The 14,793-nt window shown below is 39.0% G+C and overlaps 1 protein-coding gene across 7 annotated transcripts in view; it reads right to left on the bottom strand.

The window, feature by feature from the left end:
- DLG2 (discs large MAGUK scaffold protein 2) overlaps positions 1–14,793 on the bottom strand; it is a 1,029,196-nt gene that overhangs the window by 198,812 nt on the left and 815,591 nt on the right. For all 7 annotated transcript variants that reach the window (XM_065678826.1, XM_065678819.1, XM_065678821.1 and 4 more), the window contains one exon: positions 7,581–7,683. In XM_065678826.1, coding sequence (XP_065534898.1) covers positions 7,581–7,683 — 103 coding nt within the window. The remainder of the gene's footprint in view (positions 1–7,580; positions 7,684–14,793) is intronic.

Consider the following 14,793-nt stretch of genomic DNA (forward strand, 5'->3'; position numbering starts at 1 on the left):
ACCATCACAATTATGATTTTTATAAAATATTCAATGTTGGACAAGTTATACTGTGTAACCCTACTGGGAATGTGATCTTTAAATTTAGCCGAGGGACTAAAATATAAGCTTTTGTATCTTAGGAGAATCTTACAGAGGCTTGATTTTAAAAGAACATTTGTAATCCCCGGTGCTCCTTCAGCTGTGGCATCTGAAAAGCGCCAGAAATATCTGTCCATGCTGTCCACCTACAGAGGCAGAGTCTCTCTTAGGTACTAGAGTTAATCTGCAGTAAAGTGGATGCTGTGGTGAGGACAGCTCAGGCAAACAGAAGAGAAATGCTGTGATAAAAGAACTTGAAAGTGGATTACGAGATTTTAAAACTGTCCTCTCAGTTTTAAATTTGCTTTGCTTTGTTGGTTTTTCTTTTTCTTTTACTTGCATTGAAATGATAAAGTTGATGAATTTGCTCCAACGATGTAAAAAGAAAAGCAGTATGCTTTAAATAGTAGGCTGCAACTAGAGGCACAAAAGCTTCTCCGAAGGTAAGGATCTTACATGGCCAGAGAAGTGGGATACTACCTTGGCAACTGCTGTGTTTGTCCTAAGGGTACAAAAGTTGTATTTAGTAGTTCAAAAGAAAGAAAATAGCAGATACCATTCTCAACATCTAACCATGTATTGCTGACATAGCCTACAGCACTCAAGGGTAAGTGCCAGAGTTTAAGTTTTGAGCACGTACCAAGTTGTGTAGCGCAGCCACATAGCACTGTTAACCAATTTATACAGAAATCTCTACAACAAAGCAGCAATTTCTTGTTTAGTGAACTTCTGCACTTCTGATGAAACAAAACGTGTTAAAATTATGAGAAGCAGCAGGACTAGCTTTGATAGCACCACCTGCAGTCAGGCTAACCTCTCTTCAGTCAGCACATCATGGACAAGCAAGGGAGGCATAGGCCTGACATCTACCCAGCTAGAGAAAAGAACGCACTATTCTGTAACTTAATAAGAACCCCTTTATCAGTAAATAAGAAAACAGTACAGTTGGAGGTGCTACTGTAAAGACAGGGTGAAAAAAAAAGGGGAAAAGAAGAAAAGCAGCCTTTGATATTGCTATCTGAATGAGACTGCAGTCCTTGCCTCCTTCATAGGAGAACTTTGGTGCACTATCAACTATTATCAATAGATTAGGATCTGACAAGGATAAGGAAAGGATTTTTCAACCATTCTGGTCAGTAGGACAGTGTTCAGTGCACGTAACACTATGTGCTTGTCATGTGCTTTCTTCTCTAAGCTGTTGGCCACTGTTGGAAACAAGATCCCCAGCAAATGGGCTTTTGGTCAGGTCTATCTTGGCCATTCCAAGATGTTTTATTCTTTAATACACATGCATGAAATATAACCTTAATATCATGCATTCTTTGGCAATTGGATACAGTGGCTTCCAGATGAAAGCCAACTGCTTTAATGCAACTTTATCCAAGTAATTAAGCTACATTGATTTTCAACAGCTGGGAAAAGGGGCCTTTAACATGACCATTCACATTTCAAAGTATAGAAGTGACCTAGACAAGATGAATAAATACAACTGTTTGTTCTAGTATTTATGGGTGTCTAAAAAATAAATGGAGACTCCCTTTTTACAAGGAGTCACATGGAAAAGACAAGGGGTGATGAGCACAAGTTACTCACTGGGAGGTTCCAACTGGTGAGAACAGTCAGCCATTGGAATAATCTGGGGAAGTGGTAGATTTCCCAGCATTGGACACTTGGACAGGGTGCTGGGACATTTAGTCCAAGTCATGCTTTGCCTAGAAAGGTTGCAGCAGATGATCCCTAAGGTCCCTTCCAATCTATGATTCTATGAATTATTCTTCCCATACATTCTGTATCTATCTTATTCCTGCAGCATCTTGGAAAGGTTAAATATCTGATCAGGAATATATGTAACTGTTGTACCAAAACAGGAGACGTGCTTGTATTCTGAGGCTGGAGCAAGGAATGAAATGGAATAAAGAACTAAAAAGTATCCATGACTATTCAGGGAGAGACCTGTAAAAGTGATCCCTCGATTTTTTACTCTGATACTATAAAAAAAGCAGATCTCATGCGTTAGCAGGTCAAAAGAATTTGTAAGACAAGAAGAATGCTTTTGTAAAAGGTGATGCTGCTTATGAAAGTTACGTCTGTTCTAATGCCTCCCAAATTCAGGAACAAAAGAACTAAGGAGTGCATGTAGCTGCCCTGAGACCCTTTTAACTGTAGGTGCAGCTCTCCAGTAATTTCCTTGGCTAATGTCTGCAAAGAGAGACACTGCCTATCAGTCTCTCTTCATCTGATACTCACCTCAGCTACTCACCGCACCGCAGGCACGAGAGTCACTGAGCAAGCAGCTAACAGCTAATTCAAAAGGTGCTAAAGCAGAAATTCTCTAACTGTAATGTTTTGACCTCTTCACTGTTGGCTGGGTTAATCAAACTGCAATCAATGAATGTTTTCCCTATATGCAAGCTGTTATGAAAGAAAATTAATTGGCTGACATGAAAGATTTAAAGCACGTGAAAGTTCTGAGTGGTTGAAGTTTTCCAGGGGCTGCTGTGAGGGAATAGCTGCAGAGGCACTGCAATGCAGCACAAGGCAGCTCCCAGACCACTGACATTGAATATTCTTAGGGCTAAGTTCTACCCTTTCCTGCTGCTGCAGGGGGAAGGAACATGAGTATTTGAGACTAAAATGTGCAGTAAAGCTTTTTAGCAGCTTCATGAGGAGTCCAATATTCTGTTTACCCCCACTCCCAAGCTCTTTCAGGACAAATTGTCACTATTTCAACCAAAGTTCATTTTCTGTTGAAAATGACAAAATGCTTTGTTTGCTTGTTTCCTTCCCTAATTCCTTCCATACTGGGCTGTAATTTGCAACGGTTGGCATTAACATCAAAAGATGTCCTGCATAAAAACCTTTAAGTGTAAAAAAGTGTTTCCCTATGTGGGATATGTTCTCATTTTAATTTCTAATTAATTATTTAACAGGGACACGCTGTTCCACCTTAGGATAATGTCCAGGCTCGGGTTTTTATTTTGCAGAAGGTCCTGCTCAGTAGCTCCGTATCTGTACAACGTTTTAAGTGATCTGGGAGTTGCTAAGCTGGGAGGAGAGTTAAAATGCTTCCAAGAACATTAAAAATTGGAGAGCAAAGCTAAATGTAAGCGATTGGTTCCTCTTCTAATTTTGTTCTATCTGGCTTTTGGTCTTTAAATTCTCTTTAGTAATTTCAACCATGCACAGAATATGTGAGCTGCCCGTGGATATAAAAAGTCATCTCTCTGAAGCCTGGGGATGGCTAGTATACTTTGAACTCATGCCTAAACCTCCGTATGAACGATATACAAAGTGATTGTTAGAGATCATGATTCTTGACATTACATGATCTGCATGATATGTGTATACATAAGGTACAGTACTCAGGTGATCTTCAGTTTTTAAAACAAAAGTAAGGAATGATTCAAAAAGCCCAGAGTTATGGCTCCTGTTCCTGAAGTTATAATCTATACTCTTAATGTTGAACTCTGACTTTTTAGTCTCTGTTATTTGGTTTCACATTTTCATTCACAAAATTTCATAGAATCATAGAATAGTCAGGGTTGGAAAGGACCTCAAGATCATCCAGTTCCAACCCCCTGCCATGGGCAGGGACACCTCACACTAAACCATCCCACACAAGGCTTCATCCAACCTGGCCTTGGACACCGCCAGGGATGGAGCACTCACAACCTCCCTGGGCAACCCATTCCAGTGCCTCACCACCCTAACAGGAAAGAATTTCCTCCTTATATCCAATCTAAACTTCCCCTGTTTAAGTTTTAACCTGTTACTCCTTGTCCTGTCACTACAGTCCCTGACGAAGAGTCCCTCCCCAGCATCCCTATAGGCCCCCTTCAGGTACTGGGAGGCTGCTATTAGGTCCCCACGCAGCCTTCTCTTCTCCAGGCTGAACAGCCCCAACTCTCTCAGCCTATCTTCATACGGGAGGTGCTCCAGTCCCCTGATCATCCTCGTGGCCCTCCTCTGGACTTGTTCCAGCAGTTCCATGTCCTTTTTATGTTGAGGACACCAAAACTGGACACAATGCTCCAGGTGAGGTCTCACAAGAGCAGAGTAGAGGGGCAGGATCACCTCTTTCGACCTGCTGGTCACGCTCCTTTTGATGCAGCCCAGGATACGGTTGGTTTCTGTTTGGATTTTAACATCTCTTTTTGCTCTTCTATTTCTCAGAGAAAGTAAGGAAATAAAGATGGTGAGCACACATGAGGAAAACAGGGAGTGAAAAGCAGAAGAGCTGAATTCTCTGTTCTTCATACTACCCCTTGTTTTTCCATTCAGCTCCTTTTCATGCAATCACTGTTTCTATGTTCCACTCTCCCTTTGTTCACTGTTTCTGTGCTCCTTCACAGTATTTGCTCCAGGACCACTTCCATCTGAGGGACAGGCAGTGTGGTTCAGATAAACACCATCACCAACTGCAAGTCTGACAGCATTCAAAAGCTTTGTGATGCTGTTCTATGTGAGCTGGTCTCTGCACTTGTTTGTTCCAGACAGGATGAGAAAACAAAGTGCCTTAATATCATGAGGAAAAGCTATTCAAGTTGATGGCAAGCGCTAGATGTTTTTGCAGGAGTTGCCATTCTCGTGAGATTTGCTGCCAAGTCTATACACAGTAATGCGAGTTCATAGGAGGTTCAGATGAACTAACTGAAACAAGGAAAGGAAAGTCTAAACTTTGAAAGCTGTTTCTATAGGATCCACCTCACTATTTTTCCCCTCAGCAAGGTATATTATTTGGTGTTGGAGACACTGCCAAGAGAAGTGTGCTGTAAGCTTTTCCTTAGTGCATAAAAACTAAAGCATTGGAATATAAAATTTCCCTACTAAATATTTGAATTGCTAATTATCAGCTGGCTTATAGTATTAACTGGCACTTGTGTCGACATCACTTAAAACCTGAAATAACAATAGCTAAAGGTTTCACTGAACATTTTTGTTTGCAACAGCATCTAAAGGCTTAATGATCTGGAAAAGATAAATAAAATGAAATGAAAGGAAAGAAAATACAATACAATAAAAAAAAAGTAAAATACAATGCAATGCAATGCAATAAAATAAATAAAATAAAATAAAATGGTACTGGTTAACATAAACACTGGTTATTCTTGGATGTCCCCTAAAAACTCTAAGTTGTAGTAATAACTCAGAGCTTCCGGTATGAAAATGGATAAATCAAGCTACAAACCTACTTTTCTGATGTACTTTACACATTTTGGAAGCTTTTTAAAATGAGGAGCCCCTGAGGGAAGCACAGTTTTACGACTGTATTTTATGACTACTTTCAAATATATGCATCAAGATATGGTAAATAAGAGATCAGATATAAATATCAGGGAAGGGACAAAAAGAGTTCTGCAGGATCTTCCGAATAAAAATAAGCTTTTATGCTGATATAGAGTGTGTTTGTCTTTCTGTGTTACCTGTAAATCCTTACATTCCTTGACAAGGTTATTTAAACAACTGGTTTAAAACTGTGTCCTTTTTCTTTGCTGTTAGGTATCTTTAAGAAAGAAATACTTCATTTCACACCTGTATTTATACAGTTGGCATTAACCAGCATCTCAGATTAAAATTAAATACTTCAGCAGTAATACTATATATGCTGGACAACTACTGAATATCTATCTTGAAAGATTCAATCATTTTCTACTAAAAGGCTAACTTTTGGGCCTTGCTCTTCACCAGCTTCACTCTCTTCAGTGTGTTTAGATCTATTTGCATGAAACAGAATACTGGCTGTGCTTCACTGAGAAGAACTCAGCAGTCAGGACTAGTCTGCCCTCAACAGGGTTTTTGGTGAATGAAGCAGCATTATAGGAAAAAGGTAATAAATATGCAATATGATCCTTGATGGATTTCATCAGCATAATTTGAATTGCATGCTCACTAAACCAGAATTTGACATAGTACAGAGATGGTAAAATATAGGGGAAAAATATGTCAACTACACGTGCAAATATAACAGGAAAAATCTGTCAAGTGATGTATTTTCCATATATTAACCATGGCATAGAACAACTGTGAAATGCCAGTGATTGCTACAAGTACTCAGACACCATGGTGATAATTGCAGTATAAAATCGCCAGACAGCAAACAAGACTGCTGGAACTAATGGGAACATGATTTTATTCAGAAATCAGTGGGTAGCTATCTGTAATGGAATTGCTTTTCAATACTTTTTCTTTGAAATAACTTTGATTATTACTTATGCATTTGTATATTAATACGTTCCATTTCTTTAACTAGAGACAGACACTCAAAATTGCATTTGCTCTCATCTGCTCCTTTCTTAGTATGGCCTAATTCTGTTTGGTGATTCAAGTGCATGATACCAGATATGAAGCACAATTATAAGTTTGACTAAAATACCAGTTGTTTTTTTCCTTACGTGCTATCATCAGGATCTGGAGGAAAGAAAGATCTCATGCTGGACAAATTCTGGCAGTACTAATTCATCTTCCCTGTGTCCCTGCCAAAACTGACTAGCTGAACCTGCTATCAGAGCTGCCATGTTCCAGCTGAGACCTACATGTGGCCTAGGCTGGGCACAACGAGGCAGAATCAACAGCTTGTGTTGACAGGTCATAGCAGGACTTGTGAATTGAGCTAGAAATGTTTACTGAAAACTGATAAAATGGTGTCAGCAAGTCTTCACAGGCACCTGTAGTTGCTGAATTCATCCGGAAAGAGTTTCAAAGTAATGACTCTGTGGAGGACAACCGCAGTTTCTATCAGGAAGTAATATTCCTTTCACAAATTCCATGAGAGCCTCAGAGAGTCATTTGGGTTATAGCTCATGGACAATAAGAAAGAGTTCAGCCACTTAACTCTGGACTTACAAAATCAGTCAATCCCTGCTTATTCTCACTGAAACAAGCTTAAACTCTAGAAAGCAAAATATTAGACACCAAATTCTGGATACGAGACATCTCATCTTGAATGTCTTATATTTTGCTGAATTTCCTGTTGATGCTTTTATTTAGAAATTATCAACATTTTCTCTAGGAAGTATTTGTTATCTGGGTCTAATTGCCCTGGAGGTACAAGGACACCATCATCCAAAAGTAATCATGAAAAGCTCTATGCATTTAGCAGGAAGTATTTATCTTTCTTTGATTCTGATCTGACAGTCTGAAGCAACTTCACATCTTCCTGGTGTTTCTGTTCATTCTTATCTTTTGCACTGTCTCCAGAAGGAGAATAGAAAAGAATGTAAAATGAGCAGTAATGAATATAAAATTATTAACTGTTGATTACTTATATATTATACACATTTAAAGAGCTCTTACTGTTGCATAAAATAGTTCTAAAAGCCAAGTCTGTGTTAAAAATACAGCCATTTCCTTAGGATAGAATTGTCACTTGAATATTCATTCCAGATGACTTCTGACAATAGCCGTGAAAAGCACTATCTACAGCAGCCTCATCCAGTTAAACAGGTGCCTTTACAGCACCTATCTTTTACCGTATGATTTAAGTTTATTATTTTGCTTACCCTCCGGCTGGTATTGTGCTATGATTGTTACCGTCTGCCCTGCCCCCTTCAGCGCAGCTGCAGCCTGCTCATGGGTAGCACCTCGAAGATCAATACCGTTCACCTGCGGGAGGAACGCAAACAACAACAGATCTGAGTAGTTTAACTTTAGACAGAAGGGAAGATGTGGGTTGTTTCTTTAACGATCTGATGGATGTAAAGGTCAGCTTGCCCAGATGCAAAAGTGAAAGTACAACATCAAAAAGGCTGGGAGGATGTTACCTATGACAGCCCATGAGGATCTGCACTAATACCCCATAGTCTGTCTATGTTTACGTGTATATCCTCTGACTGCTATTTTGGGGTTTCCTGCTCTCCTGAATTTACATTTTTGGTAATCTCTTCATCAATCAATCAACATAATTTAATATGTAAGGTTCAAGAGAGACATTTTCTGTTGTGTTTGATGGTCACTGCAGCATACTGCAAGTAAGGAAACTGCTCCTTCAGCCAGGCTCTGCCAACCCAGTCTGCAGCATCAGGGAAACCTCTAACACAAACTGCTGGCTGCAGAACTTCCAGAGCAGACACCCCGTGTACCATTTTCATGCAACCCCTCCTCCTATTGCCTAGATACACCCCTCTATCTTGCACGTGACAGCAACGGAGTTGCTATCAGACACACAGGTTCGCTGCCTCACTACAACAACCCAAGAAAGAGACAAAATTCATATACAGAACTATTAACTTCTCCTGTTGAGTCTTGCTTTGCAGTGACAGTGTTACTGCCTGGCTCTACTGAAGTGTGTGAGATCTCTTATTTGTTTATATACTTATTTGTCTTTCCCCTTCATTTCTGCAGGCGTCTACTTCATAATGTTTCAGTAAATCACTGGATACTTTGACATGTAAACTTCAGCAGGAGATATATCGATTTCTGACTGCTCAAGAAAAGAAAATTAAAAAGAAAGCATGAGGGAGGAAATGAGTCTCACAGGAGTTCTGGCTGCAGCCTCTGTGGAGAATACAAGCTTCCTGAAAGGAACACAATTTGGGCTGCTGTTGAGGAAGAAATAGGTGTTGTGTCCTGCTTTTACTCAGTGATAGTGTTAGGACACTTTATGCTGGATTGCCATGGGCACAGATGTACCAGCACTACAGTTACTCATTAACACAGCACTGTAGTCACAGATTTGGTATTGTGGAGCTCCAAGTAGAATCCTTATAGTTAGGCAGCACGGTGCCTGTATTATTCCATAAAGGAAACCTCAGCCTTGATTCATTGTCTCCAAAGAAGAAAATTTTCAAGCCAAATCACCTTTCGTTTAATAGAGAGAATGGCTATTGATGCTTTTCCTTTTTATAACTGGAGTCCTTGAGAGGGTCCTGAGAAAGAAGTAATAGAATGAACTGAAGAAAAGCTTAGAGGGGTATTCCTGAATTCCTGAGCCCCTGAGTTGGGGAGATGGAGATGAATGATGTCACCCACTCTGTATTAGAAAGCCTCTCTTAAACAATGTAGGAAAACGTTGTGGTGATCTGTAACAGTTGTGTTAACAGAACATGAAGCCCTAACAATCATTAATAAATCATAATAATCTCTATAGATAAAAGGAGAGGATGTAGGAAAGAATAAAGAAACCACATGCTCGTTCTCCTCTGAAAAACAATAGTTCTATCTGTATGCGATCTAATAATTAAGATCCTATGAAAGCACCAAGAATACGACAGGAATTCCATCAAAGTTAAGTTCTAAAACATTTTTCACTTTTTCACAGAACACCAAGAAACCACAGAACTGGCCATTGACTTCCTTCCGCCCTTTGCAGGCTCATTCTGGAAGAAATGATTGCCTAAGGTGCAAACACAGCACATTATAGTGAGTGAATGCCTCTGAAATGAAGCGCACTTTTCTGCTAGGATATAGGCAAGGAAGGACACTTGAGGAGGACTTACAGGTCTGAGTGGGTGAAATCTAAAGAACAAGAACAAGATATGTCATAGAGAAAGTAACACATCAATTCTATCTTCTGTAATTTTTATTATGATGATAAGCAAGCTAGACAAAAGAGATGAAGTCATGTTGAACAGGCAAATGACCACTAGGTTGTCACACAGCTGCAGAATAAAATCAAACATTGCCATATAGGTAGGTAGAAGGCTGTTTGCATCCTATTTTGCTCACTGATACCTGACAGAATCTCATTGCAGAATAATAGGTGTTAAATTTAGAAAGGACTTATAATCTAGTTTGACTTCCTAAAGAACAAGAAGAGTAGATGCTAAATTGATTTTTTGGTTATTATTTCCTAATATTTAAAAGCAAACATGATCAAGTCCCAAACCTTCTAGTTGAAAACCAGAACACTCATGTACCACCATTAAATCTTGATGAAACACAGCATTAATTTACACATTTTAATCAAATTTTTACTCTCTGGCTGGAATGAACATGAGTTTATGAAAGCATAAGACAAACAATACCCCATCTTGCCTCTTCCTCCAAACAATGCCTTAATTATGACAGTTGTATGCAGTGATAGTTTTCCCTGACGTGATTTCATTGCAAATTGCTAAATCTGATTTCAGCCTCTGCTTTCAATTAATTTAAGGTAGTTTATGTTAAGAATAATCAGTAACAGAAACGAACAAGAAAAAAAAACCAACAAAAGATATTGCAAGTGTGTGCAGGAAAGTTCAATACGTATCGAAGGAGGTTTTGGTTTTTGCTTTTTCTTTTCCTGTTAAATGGGCTTCCTTCAAGAAGTGTTATACAACAAGCAAAACAGCACTGCTGTTATGAGCTTCACTGCATAATCCTGATGTCCTGGCCCAGAATGAATTTGACTGCACAATTTCTGATGCTTAACTCCAAAATGAATTTGACATAATGGAAATAAGAAGAGCCTCCAGCTTATACAGACGTCTGTCTCTTCTGCATGCTGTGGTGGTTAGAAAGCTTACAAACAAAGAGAAGTGCTGCGATGCAAGATTGTAGTTGAAAACTACAGACAAAACTGAACTGAGATGGAGAGAAAGATGCAACTACAGTTCACAGTAATTACAGTAATTGCCTTTGCATGTATTGACTGAAAGTAAAGCATGATGTACTTCGTTAAATACTGATTCATAATGTAAATGAAAGATAAGATTTACATTTTGGATAGATAGACTTCTTCTAAAACTGGAAGAGTTATAGTCCCTTTGAAATATCTTAAGAAACTATATTAGCACAAATTCGTTCAATTCTGAATAGTGCCACTTAAAGACTTACTACAGTCTGGTTGTGCTCTGTTAGAATGCTTGAGCATGACTCGTGTAGGTCATTCAAATAAAGGCTAGAATAATGTGTTTTATTCAGTCATTTGTTTATTTAAACCACCTTATTTTGTGTTTGTACAGTGAATAAATGAACATTTGGAATGTCTTGTTGAATTGGAAGGGAAAGGACAAACATATCCCTCCTCTGGAAATATAAAGGATTTCTTTTCATTTCTTCTTTGAACTGTCACTGACACAACACGGTGCTTTTATACAGTAAATTAAATGGTGAGGAAAAGGCTCTTTTTTAAAATGGAACAAACAATACAGCGGATTGTGCAAGTTGTGGCTGAATTCTTGTATTTGTTGAACTCAAAATAAGAGCTTTTGGTGTCTGAAAAAGCAAACTGAAGTCTGAATAAAGACAACTCTTTACAGCTAGAATTGCCATTGTTTGCATTAAGATACAAAGAACCCTACTTATCTGCTTTAACTTGGTATGTCAACTTAAGTACTCTTAAGCAGATTAATAAGAGACGAGAGGAAAGCTGAGCCATGTTCTCTAGCAGTCCCGCTTAGTCATTAGAAATGGACTATCAACCATTAGGTGATGAAGCATGGTCTTCCAGTAAGACAGGGAACACTGGAAAAAAACACATCAGAGGTGATCTGCCCTGAACACATCTTGGGGAAGATATGCCCCACAAGCAGGTGGCACAATCAATCCATACAACAGCCCCACAACTGACTCAGTCCAGCAAAAAATACAGTAATTCCAGGAAACTTATGCATGTCACCAAAGCACAGCCCTTGAGCAGTGATTTTTCTCAGCTTAGACAGGGCATCATTTGCAAGAGAAGCTTCATCTACTGAGGCTCTGCAGAGCACTGCAGCTACAGGCACTAGACTCGGGGAATGGCGGTGGGAAACCACCCTGAGGCAACTGGTGGCACAGGTACCATTATGGCCTTAACGGTGAAGAAAACTTTTAGAAATAGAAAAGACAGAGAAATGCACAGGGGGAAAGAGGCTTCATTCTCCAGCTCGGCTTCTGTTAAATTTTCAGGCTCACATTATTACTTTTCTCTCACTTTTCTCACTTCTTTTCTGCATTTACACTTCTGATTAGTTAAAACTGCACAGTTCAGCACATATAAGCACTGTGGCTGTCTCATCCTGAACTCCACTGAAAACATAGTATTATGTCATGTCTGCTGTTCTCCATGCCCAGCATCCTCCTTCCCTCTTTTTATGGGCCAGCAGCTTCAATGACCTTTTCAGTTTTCATTGTCTTGCTACCTTGGAGTTATGACTTATGCCTCTAGTGAGCTGGTCTTTATGCTCTGATGAGCTGGGCATTCTAAAGGCAAACTCTTCTCTCTCTTGAAAACAAGAAACACTATGGGGGAACAAGCTGCATCATTTAATATGTCTTTTTTTTGCCAGGAAGTATAAGGAGGCAGCTACGGCAGCTGAAAGAAGTATCAAAGCACTATATCTTTGAAGCAAGAGGAAAATTAATATTACGCTATTGAAGAGGTGTCTTGCACACACTGCCTTTCACAGTAGGAACCAGCAAGCTTTATGACTCACCAGACCACATGAATCATTCCAAATGATACCTGTTCAGCCTATAACCATAGGCAAAGCCTTATTTTTTAATCTAAACTTCTATCTTCTGATAGAAGATGGGCTTCCCATGTGATTGTAGCTTTTGTGAATGATGCCAGACTGGCAAACTTTGAGACTGAAATAATTTCACTGAAGAGTTTACTGCAGCGACAGCTTAAAAGCTATTTCTCCTCAGTTCCATCAGAATTCCTCAAAACCTGTTTAAACTTAGTTTGAAATAAACGACAGCTTTTGAAAAGGAGACACAGGCTCACTGGAGCCTGAGTAGACATGAAACTTATTTCATTCAGGTTGCTAAATAGCTACCAGCTAGTTCAATTACCAGCCTGGACTGGATGTGGTCTAGCAACTATGAGGTGATCAATGGCATTTAGTATCATTGCTAAATGGTAAAGTCTAGACAGAGGCACACATGTAGTCTTTCCATATTAAGACAATTGGTATTACCAATGAAATATATATGAGCACTGTGCTAGCTAATAAAAAGGCTAATATATAGTCTTTCATCAATTTTATACACACTCAGCCATCAAGCACAATACTTAGTAAGAATATTAATTTCTGTTAAAATGGAAATCTCATTATTAGCTCCTAAATTCATTTACTTGCTGCTTTTTTCACCTTCCCTCCTTCTGTGTGGTTACTCAAACACCTTTATATTTCTGCCACCATCTAATCTCATGGATCTCACTACAGTCTCATCTTTTCAAGACTTCATACATTCCCTCTCCTTAGCAGTTCCTGCTATCTTTTGACTCCAAATTGATAAAACATCAAACTAACCCTCTTCCCTCCTGCAGCTTTTACTTTACACGTGACTGTTACTTCCATTCACTTTCCTGCCTTTCTGAAATCATCCTCTTTCTCCCTAATTCTGCCTTCAGCATTTGGATTTCCTTGTCTCCTGCTGTCAGCCTAGGAAATTTAGACAGTACCCTACTGGTAGCATTTATTCCATATACCACCTTGGCTCCTACAGAGTTCTGAAAGATATTTTTACTTCCAGTGTACAGATAAAGCTAAACTGTCATTGATCAATTTTGCTCATAATGCTGCAGGGCTCTTGTTTCACATTTGAATTTCAAAGGATGGTATAAGCATAAATAATTATTGAATTTCCCCTGCTTCTGAAATGAAGGTTTCCATTTTAACAAGTGCCTTATAATTCCAAGATGATAAGAGTTATAAAATGCTAAGCTGAAGCCAATAAGCAATAGGTACTCAGGAACTGAAATAAAAAGGTAAAACTATTTTAGAGGCTGCTTAAAGACAGAAGGACATTGGTGATTTGTCTGATCCCAAGCACTGAGTTAGAGGCAATTCAAAAAAGTAAATCCTTGTCTTGATCTCTACTTAATAGGTTTTTCCACTATGTCTCGCCTGTGAGATGCAAGATGGCCATTGACTGTGTCATGGCAAATACAGTGACCATGAGGCCTCACATATATATCAATGGTTGAATGAGAGGTTGTCTGACTGGAACCTTCAGCTCTAGAGAAAGTAAATGTTCAGTGCTCACATTTCATATTAAAACTACCTGAATCATGACACTCAAGGCTCATTTGTGGCTTTAGAGATTATGAGACAGAAACTTTGAGTAGAAAATGCTCCATACTCTCAAATAAAGCATGTTTTTGAAAACCAACAGAAAGGAAATAGCTCTTGTATTCTGTAAGTGGTTTTGCTTTGTTACTGTCCTGGTGGTTTGCTTGTTCAGATAAAGGGCATATCTACTTTATTTTTTTTCTCAAAGGGATCTCCAAAATCTCCTCCAACAAATCACTGCAGATATTCCTTAAATAGCCTATTTAATGGATGGCCAGTTTCCATTATTTTGCATCTTATGTCATATGATAATTTTTTTAATCACTCAGGAACCCAAAACTTCCTGGGTAGTAGAGCAGAATGATGCCTGGAGTCTAGTCTGTTTAAGCACAAGGCAAAAGTTCAGCCTGGGGCAAATCTCAAAATGAATAAAGCTCAGGGATGTAGCCATTTTGTCCAGCGGCAGCAGTTGGGTTTTCAAATCTGTGTTTTTAGTTTCCTTTCATTGTGAGGCTGACAATAAGGCTACACTGAGGGGTGTAAAGCTCGTTCCAAATGTTCAGTGTATCAGACGTGACATAATTCTGTTTGACAGTCTTAAAACTTGCTAAGTCAGAATGTTGGAACTGAATGCAAACTCTCCTTAAACTATTAGGAGCTGAAGAGCAAGCAGTCTGGCACCAGATCATTTCTACTCATTTAGGCAATTGTAAAATGAATACTTTACAGGCAACTGATGATTTCATTACAGCAAGAAACCCAGCCTCTAGTTTAGGCCAACTGACTAGCTTTATAT

The sequence above is a fragment of the Lathamus discolor genome, chromosome 4, assembly GCF_037157495.1.
Source record: "Lathamus discolor isolate bLatDis1 chromosome 4, bLatDis1.hap1, whole genome shotgun sequence".
Lineage (NCBI taxonomy): Eukaryota > Metazoa > Chordata > Aves > Psittaciformes > Psittacidae > Lathamus > Lathamus discolor.